Source organism: Rattus rattus, chromosome 16 (assembly GCF_011064425.1).
Source record: "Rattus rattus isolate New Zealand chromosome 16, Rrattus_CSIRO_v1, whole genome shotgun sequence".
In the NCBI taxonomy this organism is placed as follows: domain Eukaryota; kingdom Metazoa; phylum Chordata; class Mammalia; order Rodentia; family Muridae; genus Rattus; species Rattus rattus.
Window position 1 is genome coordinate 9,951,196 of NC_046169.1, and position 23,693 is coordinate 9,974,888.

At 45.5% G+C, this 23,693-nt stretch overlaps 1 protein-coding gene across 2 annotated transcripts; it reads left to right on the top strand.

Annotated features, from left to right (window-relative positions):
* Positions 1 to 2,622: 2,622 nt before the first annotated feature.
* Positions 2,623 to 16,050, top strand: Rbak (RB associated KRAB zinc finger). 2 transcript variants are annotated; one of them, XM_032886898.1, is made up of 5 exons: positions 2,623 to 2,845; positions 3,826 to 3,887; positions 11,851 to 11,977; positions 12,304 to 12,399; positions 13,372 to 16,050. In XM_032886898.1, exons 2-5 carry the CDS (start codon positions 3,873 to 3,875, stop codon positions 15,267 to 15,269), a joined length of 2,136 nt encoding a protein of 711 aa, XP_032742789.1. In that variant the 5' UTR covers positions 2,623 to 2,845; positions 3,826 to 3,872; the 3' UTR covers positions 15,270 to 16,050. The 2 variants fall into 2 exon arrangements, with proteins under 2 accessions (XP_032742789.1, XP_032742790.1); XM_032886899.1 differs by having other exon boundaries at positions 3,829 to 3,887.
* Positions 16,051 to 23,693: the final 7,643 nt, after the last annotated feature.

A 23,693-nucleotide genomic window follows, 5' to 3' on the forward strand; every position in this document is an offset into this window, starting at 1 on the left:
CATAAAATAAAGCTTTAAAAACAAATCACGTGTATGGATATTTTGTCTGCATATTTGACTGTTTAACATGAGCAAACAGTGCTCATGCATGGCAGAACGGGGTGCCGGATCCCCTAGGACTGGAGCTACAGTCAGTTGTGAGCCTCAATGTGGGTGCTGGTAAACCAATCTGGGTCCTCCTGGGAGAACAGCCAGTGCTCTTAATCATTGTTTCAGCCCCAAGAGTACATATTTACAACAAGTATATTATGACCATTAGTCCTTCAACATTAGTACTTCTAACTCTGTTCTTTTATCATCTTCTTGGATATTGTGTTTGCATTATATAGTTTGAAAAAAAAAAAGATTGGTCTGGGGAATGCAGTTCAATAGTAGAGCCCCTGCCTAGAATCCCCCAGTGAGGGGCTGGGGGCGTGGCTCAGTGGTAGAGCCCCTGCCTGGAATCCCCCAATGAGGGGCTGGGGTGTGGCTCAGTGGTAGAGCTCCTGCCTAACTTATAGGAGGGCCTGGGTTTCATCCTCAGGCAATAGGGTATAAAGGAAAGATTAAATATTGCTTGTTGCCAGATGATAAAGATACCTTCTGTGTTCTATCCTTCCCATTTTAAAGAGCCTTTCCTTGAGAAAATTCACAGTGGAGACTCCTATTGTCTCTTCAATACATATCCAGCTCTCACTTTTTTAATTATAGGAGCTTTCTGCCCTTGCTTCCAGTGAGAACTTCCTTTTTTGAAAGGCCCAAGAGCCCCTTCTATGCAGTGGAAACCTCCCTGTCACCTGGGGGGGGGGGGTTAGCAAAGTCTAAGTCTACATTGGATTCAAGAGTTGTATCACTCCCACCTGTAGTTGTTGAGGGATCACTACACCTGATGTCCATGTAGGATCAATGTCACTAGCAGGCACAGCTGCTACCTGCTGCTGCTGGAGGCCACATATACAAGAGCTGCTATGTGCCAGAGCCACTGGCGGGTTAAAGGCCAGGACACTAAGGGTCTACTTTCTAAAGCCGGAAGCAATAGACCCCCAGGTCAGGACTTGGAGCTGAAAGCTTCTAGGCCTGCTGTTGCAGCCAGTAGCCTGGGATGGTCCACACAGACTGAGCATCTCCTATCTGAGCAGAGCAGAAGGATCTCAGCCTGCTGATGGTGGCCCTTGTTCTGTCTATTTGTACAAACCAAAGTCTTTTCTTAATACAAAAATTAAATGAGCTTGAAATGTCCTCATTGCAAGCAAGGAGTTCCTTTTCTGAAAGACCTGAGTCCCCGCTGTGGAATGTGAACCTTGAGAAAAGAGTCTTCCTATCTCCCTGTCACTGGGGAGTTTAGCCCAGGCCCCTCATTCAGACATTTAACTCCATGTTTGTCACAGGGATGGGGGAGATTTTGCTTCATGAGATAAGAACCAGCTCAGTTGCCAGGTGAGGTGAGGACAGACCTGGGAGAAGGTGCAGCCAGGCTTGCAGTGCAGTCCTTCCAAGGTGTCCTCACCCTTTCTCTGGAGACCATGAGTGCCCTGCAGCATCTGAGGGGAATTAGTGACGCTTCTGTCTCCTGCTGCTTGCTCAATAGTTTACCCAAGGTTGGCACTTGAAGGTGCTTGGTGTTTCTTCTGGGATAAAAATGTTACTTACTCTCTGCACCAATGCAGAGAACTTTTTCTGTTGACAGACTTTGCTATGAATTTTGATGTCAATGTCTTTATGAAAAATTAGATCAAGAACACTGTTGCGTTATTTCTGTAAGAAGTTGATGGGTTGTTCATTATATTCTACTATCTTTAAAAATTGTCCGGGGTGGGGATTTAGCTCAGTGGTAGAGCGCTTACCTAGGAAGCGCAAGGCCCTGGGTTCGGTCCCCAGCTCCGAAAAAAAGAACCAAAAAAAAAAAAAATGTCATTGTTGGGCTTGAGAGATGGCTCAGTGGTTAAGAGCACTGACTGCTCTTCCAGAGGTCCTGAGTTCAATTCCCAGCAACCACATGGTGGCTCACAACCATTTGTAATGAGATCTGATGCCCTCTTCTGGTGTGTCTGAAGACAGCGACAGTGTACCCACATGTATTAAATAAATACACGTTAAAAAAAAAATTGTCATTGTTGCCTGGCCCCAAATATCACCTTTCGAGGTCACATTACAGATAGCTGCTTTCTTCTTTCTATATGTTCTTTCTGGTTCTGTTTTGTAGAGTTTCTGTGCATTAGACATGAAATCTAGAAACCCACCATTTGTGTTTTCTTCTCCTTCTTTGTAAAGCATAGCTGGTTATTTCTTGTGCCTAGTACTTCAAGGAAGTTTGGTTAATCGAGAATGACACGCAATTTCCTTTCCTTCTAACAGGATCTTCTTTTATTTTAGGAGTCCCAGGCTATTTCTCCAGGCTCAAAGGGAGTGAAGACAAACAAGAAGGTAAGAGCCGGGTTGGAGGCAACCATTGCTCTCAGAGGACCGCCTCCAAACTGCTCGGAGAAGGTAGATTCTTGTGCGAGGATCCCTAGATGCAGTGGCGCGCGAAGACTTCTGGGACATTGAGTTTCTGTGCAACTCCTGGGGAGAAAAAGAGAGCCTTGGAATTCGGACTTCCGGAAAGATGCTGCACATGCGCGTCGCGGTCCGTGCGCGTTCCTGTGCGTGTGCAGGGCCACTGCGCCGCTGTGACTTCCTGCAGGTCCGTCGTCGAGGCTACCTTCCTTCCCACAGCTTTTGCACCCGCTAAGCTGGAGTCGCCGAGCCTGCAGGAACGAGACTGGAGCTTTCGGGGCGGCAGCGAACAGACTCAGCTGTGCCGGCCTGGGAGGCCTAGAGGGAGCTCGGCGCGGAGGACGACAGTGGCGGCGGGGCTGTCTGCTGGGTGAGGCTGGAGGGCTCAGATCGTTCAGGGCTGCAGGAGGGATGCTGGGCCGGGCTGTGGCATGCCAGTTCACCCCGGCTCCCCGTTGTCCCTAGCATGCGGGGTTCAGTAGGGTCGAGGTGGTCGGGCTGACAGTAGGGCAGCTGCACAGCTTTGGGCTGCATGGACGGCCCCAAGGACGGTGTGCAGGTAGTGAGAAACTCAGCGGCTCCAGATTCCCATGGTGTCAGTCAGCGTCCATCAGCACCCTTGCTGTCTATGGGTCCCCGAGTCTGCCCTTGAGGCATCTTAATAGCCTAGCGCATGAAGTCTGCTTTTCCTAATGCTCGTGGAGAAAGACTGAGTCTGCGAAGGTGTGTGACATGATCAAGGTTGTGCGCGGGTTTGCTGATAATGAGTCTCATTGTTTTCCAGTTTCTCCCCTTAGTCCTTTTTAAAAATGTGCAGCGGTAACCAAGTTTGGTTGGATAGTTTGAAAACACACAACGCTTTATTACTGTTTGCCGGACGTCTGCCCATCTGGACCATTATCCCTTTTTGTGTTTTAATTTTTTGAGACATGGACTCCCTGTGTCACTCATGTTGTTCTGGTAGTGGGTGATCCTCCTGTCTCAGCCTTCAGAGAGTTGGGATTACATGTATGCCACTTCGTGGAACATGGATCCCAGATATATAGAGCCCAGAATCTTAATTCACTGACATATTTTACAACAGTTTGAACAGGAAATAAAACAAGTAACCGTTTTTGCACCTTTACATCAAATGCCCGTGGATTAAAAAAGAAGCAGTGTAGTGTTCGTCATAGAACTGCACTGCCCCCAACCGCCATGCCACCCGTTGTGGTTAGGTTTGTGACTTCCGTCCTCTCACCTCTTCAAGGTGTGTGTGTAGGCTGCGATTTCATTTTGGTGGTTCTCAGGTGAGAGGCATATCCCTGTGTAGACCAGTTCATCACTGATTTGACTGACCTTTTCCTCCAGCAGGTCAGTCGTCAGTGTTGTCTACGGTTTCCCAAGAGGAGCAAAAGATGAGCAGATCAAAGGTGAGTTTTTCCAGTTTGTAAATTTTTTTTTCCTGACCCCTTTGTGATGTATTTTGGAAGACTTGCCCGGAGCTCTCTTCTTGAGAGTGGTAGTGGGAGTGGTTCAGGACCATCTCTAAAGGGCTCTGACGACCTCTTCTGGCATGCAGGTCATACGTAAAATAAATAAGTAGAATGGTAGTGGAGGAAGGGAGTATATAAAGGAGACTGTAATATAAAATACACCCGAGTGGCAGGCTGTCATGATCTGTTGTGTAGGCAATCTGATAACTTTAGGCTAGTGGAGTTACTTGGCAGTGTTAGAAAAAAAATGAGTGGTTCTGGAGAGGTGGCTCAGCGGTTAAGAGCACAGACTGCTCTTCCAGAGGTCCTGAGTTCAATTCCCAGCAACCACATGGTGGCTCACAACCATCTGTAATGGGATCTGATGCCCTCTTCTGGTGTGTCTGAAGACAGCGACAGTGTACTCACATACATAAAATAAATAAATAAAAATATCTTTAAAAAAATTGCTATCCCATTACATCGCCTGCAACAGCTACTGGGAGATGCCATTTTTGTTCCTTATGGGTAGTAAAGACTTCCTAGGACTTGGAGAATCTTTCTTTATTCAAGTTGGTATGAATATGGATAGTGTCATAATAACAGCATTTGAGTCCTGTATTCTCTTTGCTGGGTCTGTAAGCAGAGGCCCAAGCTCCCCGAGAACTTGTTGCATAGCATTTTTCCAGAGACCAGAATGTCATGAGCCAATGCGATATATTTCTGTCTTTACTTTTTAAATCCCTGAAGTGAATTGTAGATCACATGTTAGTAGTTACTAGTTCGATCAACCTTTTTAATATTGTTTCCTTCTGGGGGGGCCGTGCCCTGGCTGTTGTTCTTTCTTGGTTCTGTCTTGAAGCTGACAGGAAGAGCGTCGGTAGGGGCTAGATATTAAAGGTTGCTATTTGCTAATAAAATGTTTACCTATCTTAAATCTTAGTCCTTTGCTTCTATAGCTGGCCTGCCTTTTGAGTTCCTCTTGGGTGAGAAACTGCAGTCTCTGTCATTTAGCACCTCATTGTAAAACAGCAGGGATTAGTAAAGGATGAGTTGCTAGATCCTTTTCCCTCTTATCCAGATGTCTCTTGCTTGCCAGGCTAGGGGGAGTGCACGGAGCAATAAACTTCTACCAGGAGAAGAGAATTATGCTCACAGAAGGAAAAACTTTTACACAAGCAAATATGGATTAAACTCACATAAATTCATATACAGATTTATGTACACATAGTCATAAATCTCCATTTAAACAAGTTGGGCCCAGCTTACATACTGTCTCAAAATTACATAGTTACACACACACACATATACATACATACATACATACATACATACATACATACATGACCAGTACAGAAAGAACTCACTTATTCTGGATGAAAAATGAGGTCCAATCTTTATTACATAGAGAAAGAAAAAGCTGGGGTTGGGGATTTAGCTCAGTGGTAGAGCGCTTGCCTAGCAAGTGCAAGGCCCTGGGTTCGGTCCCCAGCTCCGAAAAAAAGAAAAAAGAAAAAGCTTCTACCATTTTATTGCTACATGTTTAAGCCCGTCTGTAAGAAAAGCTTTGTTCTCTTCAGTAAGACTAAGCCTGCCTTGTTGTTAAGAAAGGACCTGTTCTGCCCCATGCCCCTTCCCTCTGCATTCTGCATATTGCTCTCTTTATTTGCCTTATAGTTTCTAAGTTATTCCACTCTGCATTCTCCTTCTAATCTTGCTCTCTCCTCCTGCTCTGCTATAACAATGCTCTGCTCCCGATGCCTTACTCCCAGTGCTTTCTTTCCAATGTTGTATCCCCAGTGTGATCTTTCCCAGTCTTTTCTTCCTTTCCTAGGAGAATAGATCACATGGTTTTTCCAAGTATCCTTTTTTTAAAAAAAGTTCTTAGAAGTTCAAACATGAATTAAAATCATACATTGAATAAGAAGTTTACAACAGAGGATGTTTACACACACATTCGTTAAGAATAATTAGCTGGCTAAACAGTCATCTTGTATTACCAGTTCTACAGGTTCGTGGAGAGGTAAAAACCATAACTTTGGTGACTGAGTTACTATCGAAGCTTTGTACAAACAAACCCGGTCAGTATTTTATCCTCTGTCCTTGCACCTGTAGTAAATCCTTAGCTCCCCTTTCATGACCTCTGGTTAATGGGTTCACAGCCTCTTGTCATGTGCTCTTGGGTTGTAGATGCCCCCTTGCTGTCTCAGAAGCAATTGACTGGGGACGCTTGAAGACTGGCCGGGTTCTCTTTGCAGCCTTGATTGTCAGAGAGGACTTAGTAGCGGTCCTATTATAAAAGAGCTTAGGAATTACTAGTATAATTTTAGGAATTCTTACAGGACTTTCACGAAGACTTAAGAAGCCATCTATTTGTCTACATAGCATCACTACAAGGCAGTACATCTTCATCGTCCTGCAGAAATCTGCTCAAAAGGGCGGACCAACACCTAATGATTGTTGTACATGTATATATAATAATAACAGGGAAAGCATAGTAATAGGAAGAATCTTCCCTAAAATGGATTTCTCCTCGGCCTTGCCTAGAGGAGCAAATCCATCTTAGGTTTTAATCCGTGGTGGATTGAATCTTAGGAAGATCGCCTGCTAGCTTTTAGCTTCTCCTAGGTGGCTCCTGGCAGGTTCCCCTAGTATGCCTCCTATGGTTTTTTTTTTTTTTTTTCTGCTTCTTTTCTTTCTTTCTTTTCTCTTTTTTTTTCTTTTTTTTTTTTTTTTTTTTTTTTTTTTTTTTTTTTTTTTTAGAAACTGGGCTATTTATTTGTTATTTCAAAGTTTGGAGTCTGTCCCCACTGTCTTACCTTTAAAGTAATTTTTGAAATCCCTTGCGCACCCCATGAAATTGGTGGTTTTTACAGAAAGATTAATTAGATCGTGTCCATTCATTTTAGGGGTTGAGACAGGAGTTCATGTAGCTTAGGCTGGCCTCCAGAGTGCTACTGTAGCCTGAGAATGACCTCGATGCTGATGACAGATGTGCACCTCTGTCCCTGGCCTGTCCATTCTTTTAGCAAGTCTGTTGTCTTAGTTACTTTTCTGTTTGCATGTTGGACATTCCATAATACAGTCCATCCTGGTGGGAAAGGCAGCAGAAGCTTAATTTAAGGAAGCCGATACTTTATCTATTTTCTGAAGTCAGGAAGAAAAGAGGAAAGTGTGCCTACACAGTTCCCTTTGTGTCAGTAGTCCAGGATCCCAGCCAGGGAATGGGGCGACCCACAGCCATTGGATTTTCTCACTCAGTTCATGTAATCAAGACAGCCCAGTGGCCCACCTCCCAGGTGACTGTGGTCTATCAGATTGACAACACCCGCACCACAGTAGTTACACATGTCATGTTCCTGTTTGTCATTGTGAGAGTATCATCTATGAAGTGATGGCATTTGTCACAAAGTCCTTAGGGAAGGTGGAATGGTAGGCCACTCTAAGTACCATCTCTACTTCCTGTATAAGCTAGGATATTTTGTGTAAGTAGACTCCCTCCTTGGGCCACACAGCTCTAAGACGACAGACAGTTCAGAGCGACCATGTGAGCAGCATGTTTCTCGTTCATTGTTATCCTGAGTCTATGGATTTAAAATGTTTCCAGTGTCTCAGCACATCTTGTGATTGACCTTGATATTTAAATCTTTGGAGTTTAGGGGTTGGGCATTTAGCTCAGTGGTAGAGCGCTTGCCTAGCAAGCGCAAGGCCCTGGCTTTGGTCCCCAGCTCTGAAAAAAAGAAAAGGAAAAAAAAAATCTTTGGAGTTTAGAGGCCGGGTAATCCTTTTAAGTTGGTTCTTGAGATCTTTGTAAACGTCTCTTAAACATTTGCACATTGAACATTTTATTGTGAAGTAATTTCAGAGTCATAGAAAAGTTACAGAGAAACAAAAGAATTATACAAAGAAATCTTTTGTTCTGTTTGCTCTCATGTACCATTTTTAAACAGTTTTTTTAAAAAATTTGTTTTGTATGTGCCTATATGTGTGCATGTGTGGGGACCAGTATGTACCATATATGCACATGAGGGTCAGAGCACAGCCTGTGGGAGTGAGTTCTTTCCCTTCATACGGATCCTGGGGATGGAGCTCAGATTGTTAGGTGGTGTGGCAAATGCTTTTACCCACTGAGCCATTGCTCTAGCCCTACCATGCCAGAATGGCTTCTGAAATAACAGACCATGTGCACTGTATAGCACCAAATGTAATAAAAGCCACAGTGACAGAGTGGTCACTTAATCTAGAGGACATTACACGTACTTGATCTTGCTTAGTATTGCTTTTGACAGATCCAACAGGAAGAGTCTTATCCATAGAATCACAGCATCTTAGCCATAGAATTATGGAGTCATACAGTCATACATAGAATCATAGTCTCATACATAGACACATAGAGTTTCATACATGCAATCATAGAGTCTCGTACATAGAACCCTAGAACCTGAACTCTGTGGGCACTAGGTGTGCATATGATGCACAGACATGCACGCAGGCAAAACACCATTCGTATGTCAGAAATTACGGTCCTCTGTCATGCATCAATTTAGTTTTTTTGTCTTGATGCTTTTTTTTTTTTTTTTTTGGGTCTTTTTTTCGGGGCTGGGGACCGAACCCAGGGCCTTTCCCTTCCTAGGCAAGCGCTCTCCCCCCGAGCTAAATCCCCAACCCCAGATGCTTGTCTTTTTGTTTATACTATATTTTAGCTGATGATCCTTAATGTTCTGTTTACATTTAGAGGAGAATTTTCCTTCTTTGGGATGCTGGAGATAAAATTTGGTGTCTCCACTCTAGGCAAAGAAAGATCGATCATTAGCAGCTAATTCAGATGTACTCCCGTCATACGTGAGCGTGAGGAGACAGCTGTAGAAGCTGGAAGTGCTGAATGGCTTCCCTGCTGCCATGGCATGGCCTAGAGAGATGGCTCAGCAGTTAATACTTGCTGCTTTTCCACATGGTGACCGACAACCACCTGTAACCCCAGTTATAGGCAGACCGGTACTGTCTTCTGGCCATAGGCACTGTGCACATGTGCACGTTCTTACATACATACATACATACATACATACATACATACATACATACATACTACATGGAAAACGTTCATACAATAGTGACATCTTTTTTTTTTTTTTTCTTTTTTCTTTTTTTCGGAGCTGGGACAATAGTGACATCTTAAAAACAATACTCGAATTGCCAAATTTGGTCATGCCTTAAAGGTGCATGCCTTTAATCCCAGCATTTAGGAGACAGAGGCAGGCAGACTTCTGTGAGTTCAAGGCCAGCCTGATCTACAAATGAGTTCCAAGACAGCCAATGCTGTTACACAAAGAAACCCTGTATTGAAAAACAAAGAAGCGGTTGGGGATTTAGCTCAGTGGTAGAGCACTTGCCTAGCAAGCACAAGGCCCTGGGTTCGGTCCTCAGCTCCGGAAAAAAAAAAGAAAAAAAACAAAGAGACAAACAAACAAAAACCTAACAACAAAAACCCTCTGATGAAAGCAGTTTAAGAGAGAGAGGTTTGTTTTAGCTCCATCACAAGGCAGTCAGCAGCAGACTCTTGAAGTGGCTGGTCATATTACATCCCCAGTCAAAGAGCAGGAAGCAACAAGTGCTTGGCCCGCCTTGTATTTGTATAGTCCAAGATCTAAGCCAAGGGAATGAGCCGCACACAGTGGGCCGACTTTCCTGCTCCACGTAACTTCATCAAGATAATCCCCTGTAAGAATGAGTAGCCCTTGGCCTGTCTCTCCAGTATTCAGGGCCTCATCATATTGATCACAGAGATAAACACCTAATTAAATAGGCATTGAGTCATTTTGTAGAGGTGGTGAGTTTTGCCCAACTTAGGGAAACAAAAGCCGTCCAATGTGGATAGAGTTGAGGGAATGTCCTGGTTGGTTGATACAGTCTTGAATTTGATCTATATTCCTGATAATCCCATACAGATAGTCATTTATTTCATACAGAAATTTTCCCTTTGAACAGTGCGTGTATGATCTTATCACATGGCTGTCTGGGGGTCCTGTGCTTTACTCTCCAGTGACCAGTTGCTCCTTAGTAGCCATGAGCCCCTGAGGGAACTCTGCAAGGACTCTGCTGGAGAGTCTGCTGTTTGTTTTGACTGCAGACCAGTAGCCTCTATATAAAGTTATATGACCCAAGGTTGTGGTTTCTCTTGTCCACAACTCTTCTCTGTACCTAAAAGACACCACTGAGAAATTCCTATGACTGGGACCTGCCTTCCACTGCGCTTAGAAGAATGAAATGTGGTCTTCTGTTTCTTTTTTTTTTTTTTTTTTTGTTCTTTTTTTCGGAGCTGGGGACCGAACCCAGGGCCTTGCGCTTCCTAGACAAGCACTCTACCACTGAATCCCCAACCCCCTTCTGTTTCTTTTTTAAAAATATATATTTATTATTTATGTTGATATTTGTGTGCCTATGTAAGCTTATGTGCACCATGTGCATGCAGGAGCTTACAGAAGCCAGGAGAGGGAGCCAGAGTCTAGAACTGGAGTTACCAAGCAGTTGTGAGCTGCCAAACACTGAACTTCGGTCCTCTGCAAGAGCAATGAGCACTTACTGAGCCGTCACGGTAGCCCCTGGACTTTGGTTTTTGAATCAGGAAGATAATCATGTGTTTACTCCTAATTTAAAATTGGCCCTCACTGTCAAAAGCTGCCCATAGGAAAGTGCCCTCTTGGTGGCTTTCCACCTACCTTTCTGCCCGACCTCTACGTCCTGGTGCCTGCCTGTTTATCCTTTTTCTTAGCCCCCACCTTTCCTTGTATATTTTATTCTGGTAATACCTTTGGGCTTTGATCCTGTTGTCTTTTTTTTAATGTTACAAAATGGTGCAAGAAAGAAATGTTTGCAGTGACATTTCAAATGCTGAAATCTGGGCTGACAAGATGACTCAGTGAGGAAAGGCCCTCTCGACACCACACCTGATAACTTGAGTTTGATCCCCTGAACCCACACAGTGGAAGGAGAGAACTGCCTGCCGAGCTTTCCTCTGAGCCCCACACATTTGGTGCCACACACTTGCTAAAATCCATTTCTTAAAATCCAAAGCAGGGCAAAAACAGCAGGACAATGGGAAGAAGAGAAGCAGGGCTGAGTTGGGAGGGTTCCATTATGAAGGGACTCAGGACTGCCAGCAAAGGAGACTAAAGGCGGTGACAGGATAACGGGATGCATATGTCTGTTATATGTGTGACTGTCTCCTCCTTGGTCTCGCAGGCTCTGAGAGCAGAAACGCTGTTTTGCATATCTTACAGCCATAATCCAGTTGAAAACTGGGAGCTCAACTGTTGTGTCTCTGTTTCATTTCCTGTAGCTGTGATTAAAAACCCCCTGAGAGAAGCAACTTAAAGGAGAAGGGTTTGTTTAGCTCATGATCCCAGGTTATGATCCATAACTCTGTGGATATCAGGTGCAAAAATGTTAAGCAGTTGGTCACATTACAGCTAACGTGAAGAGCAAAGAGCACTGAATTCATGAGTGCTTAGTAGCACTCAGCTTGCTTTCTCCCCTCTTAAATAATGCAGGATCTCTGTCCAGGGAATGATTCCGCCCACAGTGGGCAGGTCTTCCCACTTGAGATAACTTAAGAAACACTCTGCCACAGGCCAACCTGGTTAGACAATTCTATTGCATCTCCTTTTCCCAGATGAGTCTAGATCATGTCATGTTGACAGTTAACTGTCACGTCAGAGTTTTGGTTTTGGTTTTGTTTCCCAAGATGACATGTTTACAATATGATGTTGAGATTTCCTGCAGCAGTATGGTTTGTTTTCCTCCCGGGCTCTGTAACATAAAGTCAGGTACACAGCGCTCATGGTTAACTGTACCAGTAGCTTGAGAAATACTTGTTTTCTCCGTGCATTTTATAAATGTCCTCATTCTGATCGTGTCATTGCAGGGCCCACTGTCATTCAAGGATGTGGCTGTGGCCTTCTCCCAGGAGGAGTGGCAGCAACTGGACTCTGAGGAGAGGACGACCTACCGGGATGTGATGCTGGAGACCTACAGCAACCTCGTCTCTGTGGGTGAGGGTCGCTTGCTTCCTAAACATTGAATTTAATGATTTGTCTTTGAGTTTGAAGGAACAAATGCTAAGACTCTTAGTCCTTTTGGGTAGACATCGGGTATGTCTTTACTGCTCCATCAAACGAGCCTACGTTTCTCCCCTTTGTAGTACTGGAGATTGACCCCAGAGCCTCCTGCATGGTAGGCTACAACCCTGTACACAAAAGGCTCTGCTTTTACTTGGTAAACACAGGCAAAGCCTTAATGTAACTCGTGGTGCAGTTTCCTATACCACAGCAGTTCTCCTATACCACAGTTGGTCCAAACCTCCTTTTCTTGTTAACAGGGTATGATGTCACCAAGCCAAACGTGATTATTAAGTTGGAACAGGGAGAAGAACCCTGGACAGTGGAAGGTGACCGCCATGCTAAGAGGCATTTGGGTGAGTGAATAGAGTGAAATTTTAAAAAGCACTCCTTTTTAAATTAACTAATTTTGTAGGGGAAGCTTCTGAAAACCTGATGCTTTAGAGCAAACGAGATCCAGAAGCATGAAGGTTTATTTGTATTCAGAATTAAGAAAAAATTGAGGAAAAGACTATGAGGGAACGCACGACAGGTTAGGGAATGTAGGTCAGGACATGGCAAGGAGATTCAAGGCTAACATAGTGGGCACTCGCTCTGTGTCGCAAATGTCCACGCCCTGGTGCGGGACTCTAAGTGGGAGGAACTTGAAACTTTTGAGAATGTTTTTACTAACGTGCCAGGTCGAGAGACAAAGATTTCACTGAGTGTGGTAGCTGAGGTCTGTAGTCCCAAAACTCCAGGTAAGGCAGGCAAATTGCTGAAAGGCCAGCCTGGGCTAAAGAAAAAGAGACTGTTTCAAACAAAAACAAAAGCAAAGATTTCAGAAGTGTCTGAGGTATAATAATCTCCCATGAGATGGAGACCCATCGTTGGAAATGCAGCCTTCCTGCGTGATGATATATTACCATGGGATAGAAATGACAGTGTGTCTCCCAGACATGGGCCACATTAAACGTTTCTTTTCATATGCCCAATAATGACTGTCCCCTGCTTCCCTTTGCTGCGAGTCTTCCCTCCCACTGCATCTGTCTGTGTCCGGTGCCCTTTCAGTAACCGTGCCCTCTGCTCATCATTGCTCAGTCACAGTCGTAAAGATGATATTTGTAATGTAAGGCGCATGTTTCCATTGTAAATTGATTCTTCCATTTCTTATCCACCCCCACATATGCATACACACAGATTACAGATTATAAATCAAAGGAAAAGGAGACCTGCACATTCATGATAACTTACTCACAGATTGTCCACAAATCCAGCATCTAGGTGCCACCCCGCTGTAGCTTGTATACTCATGTTGACAACATCCGTTCAATCTCACTCCTTTTCAGAAATCAAAAAAGTTGACGACCCCAGAGAAGGAATCCAGGAAAACGGCGAGAAACACCTGCAGTGCGGTGATGGTCTCCACAGCTGGAGAGCGGAGAAGGGGGACGCGTTTGATGAAGCCTGCACCCTAGAACCACCTCTCATTTCCCCCAGCTCCGGCGCTCACAGCTGTGTCTCCTGTGGGAAGACTTTGGAATCTGTTACAGAACTGATTTGCAGTGATGGAAGCTATGCAGTAGAGAAGCCCGACAAGTGTTTTGAGTGTGGGAAAGGGTACAGAGAAAACCCTGAGGACCTTAACCAAAGTGAGGGTAACTCTTCTGAACGTGACGAAAGTATTCTGCAGAAAATCACCATTTTGGAGAAACCCTTTGACTATGAGTGCTTGGAAGCCTTAGACGGTGAAAGTGTTTTCATGGCTCATGAGAGAGCTTACATGGGGGAGAAGCCCTATGAATGGAACGGTTCTGGACCAGACTTCATCCAGATATCAGACTTCAGTACGTATCACAGATCACAAGTGGAAATGAAGCCCTTCGAATGTACGCAGTGTGGGAAGTCCTTCTGTAAGAAGTCCAAATTCATCATCCATCAGAGGGCGCACACAGGAGAGAAACCGTATGCTTGCGGTGTGTGTGGCAAGTCCTTTAGTCAAAAGGGGACCCTCACTGTACATCGGAGGTCACACTTAGAGGAGAAGCCCTATAAGTGCGATGAGTGTGGGAAGACCTTCTGTCAGAAGTTACACCTCACACAGCACCAGAGAACTCACTCAGGAGAGAAGCCGTACGAATGTAGCGAGTGCGGGAAGACCTTCTGCCAGAAGACGCACCTTACTCTACACCAGAGGAATCATTCAGGGGAGAGGCCATATCCGTGTAGTGAATGCGGGAAATCCTTCTCCCGGAAGTCTGCCCTCAATGACCATCAGAGAACACACACAGGAGAGAAGCTCTATAAGTGTAACGAGTGTGGTAAGTCCTACTACCGGAAGTCCACGCTCATCACACACCAGAGAACACACACGGGGGAGAAGCCCTATCAGTGTAGTGAGTGTGGGAAGTTCTTCTCTCGCGTGTCGTACCTCACCATACACTATAGGAGCCATTTAGAAGAGAAACCTTATGAGTGTACAGAATGTGGGAAAACCTTCAATCTAAACTCCGCCTTCGTCAGGCACCGGAAGGCCCATGCGGAAGAGAGAGTGCAGGAGTGCGGTGAGTGTGGGAAGCCGTCCCGGCTGCAGTATCTCCCTGATCACACAGATGACCTAGGAGAGAAGCACCACGGGTGTAATGAGTGTGGGAAGACCTCCCTTGAAAACTCAGCCTTCAGCAGGCACCAGCCCGTTCCCGAAGGGGAGAAAACTTACGAGTGTAATATATGCGGGAAGGCGTTCTCTGACCTGTCGTGCTACACTGTGCATTACAGAGGTCATTCAGAAGAGAAACCCTTTGGCTGCAACGAGTGTGGGAAGACCTTCTCTCATAATTCATCCCTCTTCAGACATCAGAGAGTACACACAGGCGAGAAGCCGTACGAGTGTTACGAGTGTGGCAAGTTCTTCTCGCAGAAGTCCTACCTCACTATCCATCACAGGATCCATTCAGGAGAGAAGCCCTACGAGTGTAGCAAGTGTGGCAAAGTGTTCTCTCGGATGTCAAACCTCACCGTCCACTACCGAAGCCATTCAGGAGAGAAGCCGTATGAATGTAATGAGTGTGGAAAAGTCTTCTCCCAGAAGTCGTACCTCACTGTTCATTACCGGACTCATTCAGGAGAGAAGCCTTATGAATGTAACGAATGTGGGAAAAAATTCCACCACAGATCAGCCTTCAATAGCCATCAGAGAATTCATAAAAGAGGGACTATAAATGTACTTAATGTAGAAAATCTCTGACATCTCAATTTTTAAAAAGACATTTGGTTATAGTGAACATTGGGAGTCCAATAGGTAGTCAAGGGTGCCCTGCCCCCCCAACTTTTAATATATGTGGTGCTGGGAACTGAATATGGGCCTTTTGCATGCTATAGAAATTCTGCACTGAGCTGGACTGCAGTGACTCACGAGTTGAGCACCCCTGCTCTTAAAGAGTGTGAAGTCCTAAAACAAAATCCATTTTAACCTGAATTTTCAGAGCAGAATCTGTAAAGATTGGGCAAGAAGCAAACCGTTTATAGGACACTAGATAATTTTTACAGGAGTGAAACTTCGAAAGTATTTAATATTTATTTTTTATTTAAATTGTATTTACATATCAGGGAGCGTTGCCGAGAACTGTCAGCCGATGAGTATAACTCACCCTGGACACATACGCTAAAAGCCATATTTCTGATGTCAGACCAGGTGTCTATAGACAGGATGCAAGAAGCCGTTGGCTCTGAGCAAACTTATGAAATGAAATTATAAAGCTAGCACTTGGCCATGAGGAAGACTAAACCACGGCACCTCTGCTGTTCTAGAAGTCGAGCAGCCACTCTATGCAATGTTTGCCATCTCCACCTCGAATGATTGGTGGAAACCTGGTATCCAGGATTAGCAGCGCCTGTTACAGTGGGGTCCATTGGTGGGATATGCTATGTGATCAGGAAGTACATAGTTTCCTAGGTCACTGCTTGCCAGGAGAGCGGTTTTTGTAAAAAAAAAATTTCAACTGGAATTGAGCAAAAAATTTTTTAAAATACTATTTTGATAAACTATGCTGTCTTAGTGTTCTGTTGCTGTGAAAAGACACGATGGCCATGGAAATTCTTGGAAAGGTAAACATTTAATCGGGGCTGCTCTGAATTCTAGTTCAGAGGTCTAGCCCGCTGTAATGGTGGCGAGCGTCATGGTGGCACGCAGGCAGACATGATGCGGAGGGGAAGCTGAGAGTTCCACATCTGGACCCACAGGCAGCAGGGAGAGAGAGATGCTGGGCCTGACTTGAGTGTTTGAAATCCCAAAGTCTACCCCCTAGCGACACACTTCCTCTAGCAAGGCCGCACCTATTCCAACAAGGTCACACCTAGTGCCACTTTTAATGACACAAGATCCAAATCTGTGGGAGCCATTTCTGTTCGAGCCACCGCATATGCACACCTGACTTGGGGTCCTGTCCTTTAACTAGAAGAGTGTGTACCATAGACATGCTGTGTTTCCGTTTATTGCCCCGTACTGTCAGGCCTTTAGAACACAGTATTCTTCTCTCAGACACTTTCTGGTTGACACTTTTTGGGCATAATGCCTTGCTAAAAATGTTTTGACTGCCTACCATTTCTCCATGTGAGAATCCTGCAAGCATCACGATTCTCTTCTGATTGCCACACGGTAGATGTGTCCCAAGATCCCTCCAGGCATTACTTGAAGCAATGTAGTCCCAAACCATAAGTACTGTGGTTCTGCAACACCTTATGTGGTTGCTAAGACAGCTGCTTCGTGGTGGGCAGTCGTGAATGCAATGTGGAATCCCTGAACAGTAGGATTGACACTCCAATGGGATGTCTTCAACTTTCCATAGATGATGTCGATTTACACTGTAGGTTAGTGGGGTCTCGTGTCCACTCTGCCACAGGGCCTGGGCCACTTGGGGAGGCAGGACATGGGAAGTTTGACTGTGCTTACTTACCCCATCCTGCCACAGCCAGGTGGGTATTGGATCATAAGGCAGCCCCAGGACACCGCTCCAGGGGTGGGGAAGCTCGGTCTGAGCTCGGGGCAGCCGGAATTGGCTTGGGGGGGGGCCCTTGGGGCTAGATCTAGCCAAGGCTGAGAGGGCAAAGGGGGGAAGCTCTGACTGGTCCCGTGGAGATAGTCCTTGGCTGGACAGCAGGATGCAGGCTTGGTGGTGGAGGTGTCTGGGAGCATGGGGAGACTTTCTTCTGGAGATTAGATGGTGGCTTTGTAGGCAAAGGGCTCCTCTACAGCTCCCCATGGTGGACCCCGATGAAAAGAGACAGTCCGTGGTTTTAAGACATTTATTGCCATGGCAGAAGTGGATGAGTAGAACCGTACCCCACTTCTCAGAGTGGGCCTGAGATTAAATACCTTTTTCAGGGAGGAATGCCTGGGAAGGAAAGTTCATTGGCTAAGCCTCCAGGCCTTTGGGTATCTCATTATAATGGAGATCTGTCTTGAGCCTGTGTGACCTGTGGTCATCCTCTACCTGTGGAGGGGCATCGGGCGTTGCCCTTACATGACTGATGGCTACCAATTTATGGAGGGCTGCGGGCTACTGACCTGCTGGGTTTCCTGAAATGCCTACCATTCCTCAGTCAGGGTCACCGGAGTTTCATACCTCCTCAACCGGAACTAGGGTGCCTTTCACTGTCCCACATTACATCTGAGGAACTGAGGGCTGAGGATAGGGTTCTGTAGGAATGCCCTTGCCTAGATGGCATGAGGCTGTGTTTGGTTTCCAGTACTCTCCCCCAAGCATTGTTAACCTGCTTCCACTTAGTATGTTTGCACTGTGATTGGCAGCCCATCCCACAGATAACTAAGACTACACAAAGTCTAGAGGTTAGGAGGAGAGCCTACTATAACTTGATTATAGGGGTTATAGCATACAATATCATTTTTATAACACTGGGGTTTCCAAGAAAAACAAAGCTAGATTATTTTGAGAGTAGTGCCTGTTTATAACAATCTTCAAGTGCATAAGGAAAAATACATATTCAAGAATTACATCTAGGAATTACAAAAAACATTTGGCCACACAGTAGGCCTCTTGTGGTTTTCAAGAGGAGCTCTAAGGGCTATCAGCTTCCCCTATCAGCCCACATGTAGTGGAATCTCAAAACCAAGTGATTTCACGGAAATGAGCATGCTGAATCTAAGACATAGAATTTCGATAGTTACCAAGGCTTGAGTGTAGAGGCTGGAGCGATAGATGGCTCTGCAGTTAGAAGTGTGTGCGTTCTTTACAGACCTGAGCGTGGCTTCCAGAATCCACATGGGGTGGCCCACAACCACCTGTAACTTCAACTCTAGAGGATGCAGCACCCTCTTGTCTATGGGCAAGTGCACTCATGTGCACATATTTGTGCACACACAAAAATACACACAACTAAAAGTGTGTTTTTATTATTTAATATTGAGTGTGGTGGCTTCATTCCTGCAATCCCAGCAGAAGAAGGAGAAGAGGCAGAGGAGTGCTGTGACTTCAAGACATGGGTGACAAGATATACTGACCCAATATCAAAACAGAGTGAAGCATTTGCTACTCACCCGTGTAGAAATGTTGTAAAGCCATAGACACGGTGGCCTAAGAGTAAACTGACCACGAGAACAGAATATTATACAGGTCCCGGGAATGTGGGTCATCTGTCTTAACGAGTGGCACTTAAGAGGCAAAGACGTCACTTCTGTTTGACATTTTGTCAGTTGTGTGTATAATGAAGAGTTAAACCAAATGAGGTGGTTTGTTTTTGAAGTATAAAATAACATACGAATAGGAGGGGCATACACAGGGATCATTCCTTGTGGGCCCAGCACTGAGGGGTAGAGGCAAAAGGGGGTCAGCTTGATGCACAGAGCAAGTCCCAGGCCAGTCAGGACTATGCAGTGAGACCTTGCCTCAAAAAATTTAGGTTTCGTACCTAAAGGTACAGGCAATGTTTTAAGCAAGATTGAGAAGGCTTTAAAGCATAAAGGCTTAATTGGATTATACTGAATTGAGAAAGTGGAAGGTAGGGACTGGAGTGATGGCTCATTCCTGAAGAGTACTCAGTGCCCGTGAGGGGACTTGACTGGGGCATCTCTTAACCACCTGTAATTCCAGGTCCACACCCAACAGCTCTGGTCTCTGCACTCCCACATACACAGACACAATTTTGAATAATTTTTAAGTGAACGGGGTGGGATAGAGAAATGGTTCAACATTTAATAGCACTCGCTGCTCTTCCAGAGGACCTCAGTTTAGTTCCTAGTACCCACCACGGGTGGCTCACAACCATCTTTAACTCAGCCTCCAAGGGATATGACACCCTTCTCTGGCCTCTGTGGGCATCTGTACTCATGCGTGCATAACACATGCAACCTGAAGAATGAATCATTTTGAGTTTAGGAAAACGGGAAGGTTGACTATTCTTGCAGTTCATATGGAAGGGAAAAGGTACTGGCAAACTTTTTAAGTAAGGAGCCAGTTAGTAAATAGTGTAGCTTTTATCCTAGCACAGCTGCCTCTGAACTTTCTTCTTGTAATAGGCAGGCAACCCCATGCTGTCCACAGACAACTGTGCCTGGCTATTTCCCTCTGCGCTTTATTCGCAAGCATCAGGGCATCAGAAGCCGGCCTAGAGCTCCTGGTTTCCTGGGACTTTATCTGGAACATATAAAGAACACCTAATCAATGGGAGGAGAATATAAGCAAAAGACATGGCCGACTGTCCACTTCACTATTGGAAAATAAATGGCCGTATCGCAATACATATGTGAGAAGATGTTTTATCTTGATAACCAAGGGGTGACAGACTGAAAACCCAACCACTGAGGGCTGTGAGATAGCTGCATAGTCCTGTGACCTGCACCTATGGTGGAAGGAAGAAGCCTAACTCCTGAAAGGTCTCTTCTGAGTTGCACATGCTTGGCACGTGGCACGTCCACACTTACACATTATACACAATCATTTAAAAAACCCATTCGCTGAAATAGTTAAAATGGAGACACAGGGGTTGGGAATTTAGCTCAGTGGTAGAGCGCTTGCCTAGCAAGTGCCAGGCCCTGGGTTCGGTCCCCAACTCCAATAAAAAAGAAAAAAAAAATGGAGACACAAAGAAAACAGGTGTTTGCAAGAATGCTTCAACAAGAATTTTCAATGGCGGGGTTGGGGATTTAGCTCAGTGGTAGAGAGGTCCTGGGTTCGGTCCCCAGCTCTGAAAAAAAAGAAAAAAGGAAAAAAAAAAAGAGAGAGAGAGAGAGAGAGAAGAAAAAAGAATTTTCAATAGCAAGAATCTCAACAGCAACTTTTTTTTTTTAAAAAAAAAGATATTTATTTTAATTTGTGCATATGTGTGTGTGTCACGTGTGCAGGTGCCTCTGGAAGACAGGAAGGGGTATTGGATCCCCTGAAACTGGATTCCAAGCAGCCATGAGCCTCCTCACATAAAGCTGAGAACCCGGCTTTATTCCTCTCCAGACACTAACCACCACCCCTCCAGCCCTGGAAAAGGACATATGAGAAACAGGACATGTGATAACCTGTTGTAGTTTGCTCCAGAGTTAGATATTTAGATGCTAATTCCGCTGCCTCAAGGATGGTTGCCTAGTCACATACTCAGGACTCACATGACTTCACCTGAACCTTCTCCCCATTGAATTTGTAAAATACAGGTGAGGGCAGGTACAGGATAGAAGGAGGCCTGTCATTGGATGAGAAGGAAGGATGGGTGGGAGAGAAGTTTGAAGGACGAGGAGGAGGCTGGGATGGAAAGGAGGAAGAGACAGGAGGGACAGGGAGAGAAGTCGTGGCAGGACAATATGGCAGGTGATGTTAAGATTCCACACTGTACCTTTACAGGTTGTTACGAATGTTTTTAAGGGATGGATGTGTATTGGGCTTTGTATGTTTAGGTGGGCAATTATATCTTATCCATTGGGTCAAAGGTTATTGTGTTGTGTGTTCTTTCATGATTTAAGTGTAAGGGAGTGTGATGCGGCTAGTCTGGGCCGCCATGGAATTGGAATGTGTGCTTCTGGCAAGATATCCAGCAGATATCTTGGGTCACTGTGGTGCCGGACTTAGTGGGGGATAAAAGATACCCCTTTTATTTTTTGTATTTTGACAACAACAATAACCCACTTTGAAAATGTTAACTTATACATTGTCTCAGTCAGGATTTCATTGCTGTGAGCAGACACCATGACCAAAGCAACTCTTTTTTTTTTTTTTTCTTGTCTTTTTTTCCCGGAGCTGGGGACCGAACCCAGGGCCTTGCGCTTGCTAGGCAAGCGCTCTACCACTGAGCTAAATCCCCAACCCCCCAAAGCAACTCTTATAAAGGGAAACATTTAATCGGGGCTGGCTTACAGTTTCAGAGGTTCAGCCCACTATCATCATGAAAGTGTGCAGACAGACACGGTGCTGGAAGAGGCCAAACCTGTTCAAACCCCACAAGCCTGTAATTACCCTTTTACTCAAACCTTGCAGAAACACACACACACGCACGCACACACACACACACGCACTAAAAATATATAATATGAGACTTTTTAGAGAAAGAATATCCCAGAAGGCTCAAGGCTCACATATGGAGTAGGCTGGACAGATTGAAGGAGTTTATTCCTGCCATGGAATCCTGCTGCACAGTGGGAGAGGATGAGTCTAAACTGCCACATGGCGGAGTCAAGACACCTAGACACGCATAAGCACGTGCTGCAATTCTTTGTGAAGGATAAAACCAGGCAAAACACCCACGCAGTCAGTAGAACGCCACTTAACTGGAGCTGAGGCTTACGGGATTGTGTATCTGGCTCCTGCAGTTTTCTGTGTATAAAGCTGGTGCTGAACCCCCCCCCCCCAGTGTATCAGAGTGGCCAGTTTTTATAGCTCTACAGGACCCTTCTTCTTTAGCTTTGGTGGTTTCTGCTATGATGTTCTGCACCCTGCCCTTGAAGCCTTACCACCGTGCTATATTTTAAATAAAATACTTGAAAAGGTCAAAAGGCCGGGAAATCTTTCTTCATTCCACATTTTTACATATCTAATGTGTTTGTACTTCGAAACGTGTCTGAATTCTCTCTTCAATATAGAAGCAAATGTGTATTCTTTTGTTTCTATCAAATTGGGGGTTCCGTTGGTGGTGGGTTTTTGTTTTGTTTTGTTGTGTTGTCTTGTGTTGTGTTGTGTTTTTGAGACAGGGTCTCACTCTGTAGCCCAGAGTGGCCTGGAATCCACTATGAAGACCAAGCTGACCTCGAACTCACAGAGCTTCACCTGCCTCTGCTCCCCAAGTACTGGGATTAAAGGTGTGCACCCCCAGGCCAGCTCGTATCCATTATTGCATTTATTCTGTAAATATATGATGGTTGTATGTGTATGTATGTATGTATGTATGTATGTATGATTATGTAGTATGTGAATCAGCTTTTATATTTCCAAACTTTAAAATTTCATATTTCTACATTTAAGATGTATCTTTAGGGCAAATATCACAGTGTCCTTGGGCTTGATGAAGAGCCATGTTTAAGAAATGTTCAGGAGGCCTGCAAGGTGGTTCATCCAGTAAAGGCTCCAGCTGCCCAACCTGCGAGCTCGAACAGTTCCTGGGACTCACACGGTGGAAGGAGAGAGCCAACTCCTGCAAGCCGTCTTCTGACCTCCACACCGGGGCCGAGACACATGCACGCCTTCATACATATATATACAATAAATGAAAACCTATCTGAAAGGTTCTCGGGCAGCCATTGTGGTCCCGCTCCTGCCTGTAATCCCAGCACGGAAGTGGGTGGAGACAGGAGGATGGCCAGGTTGCTGGCTACCTGTTCAGCTGAAAAACACGAGGTCTAGGTTCCAAGGAATTAGACAAAGAGTGAAAGAGGAGGCTATCGGAATCTGCCTCTGGCCACTTCACGAACCCTAAGAGACGACAGAAAGAAGAAGGATGGACTCCATGTATTCAAAATGGATGGCGAGTGGACAGGAGCAGGGGACCATAGGTCACCAGAATTCTGGCAATGGTACTAATGGAGAACTGAGTCTGCAAAGGACTAAAGAGCAAATCCAAGTCCATGCACAGCAAAACGCTGAGCAACCCTGCCAAGAAGTAGTTCCCAGCGAGTGGGTGTGGCCAGCGGCTGGAGAAGGCTCTAAACATTAAGGAGTGGGTGTGACTATGTTTTCAGGGCAGGGCCATAGTATAAAGGAGCAGCTCTGTAGTAGGTGTGCATGGCTTGGGCTCAAGGCTGTGGTCAGAGTGGGCGGGTCAGCTCATGTTCGAAGGGCGTGGCTCTGGATGCGGGGCGTGGCTCTGGGTGCGGGGCGTGGCCAGGACTTGCAAGCTGACTCGAGGAGATCCTTAGTTCCAGAGTCACAACTGTCCGCACCTGACAATTCTTGGGGACCTGGAGACCGTTGACCAGGCTGAAGGCTGACACAGGGCACCTCGGAAGTGAGAAGGCGGTCTTCCCAGTACCAGAGAGGAATGGACGTGGCGTGCAGAAGCGGGAGGGAATAGAAGCCACCTGGGTAGGGAAGGCCTCTGACCAACAACCCGTCCTTTTGCAGGACCCTGTCTCAGGGTCATGTGGCCACCACTGGTGCTGCTGTTTCTGCTGCTTCCTGCTGCCCATGGCGCCCCCCACCCAGCTGCCGACCTCCAGGAAAACTTTCCAAGTGTACTCGAA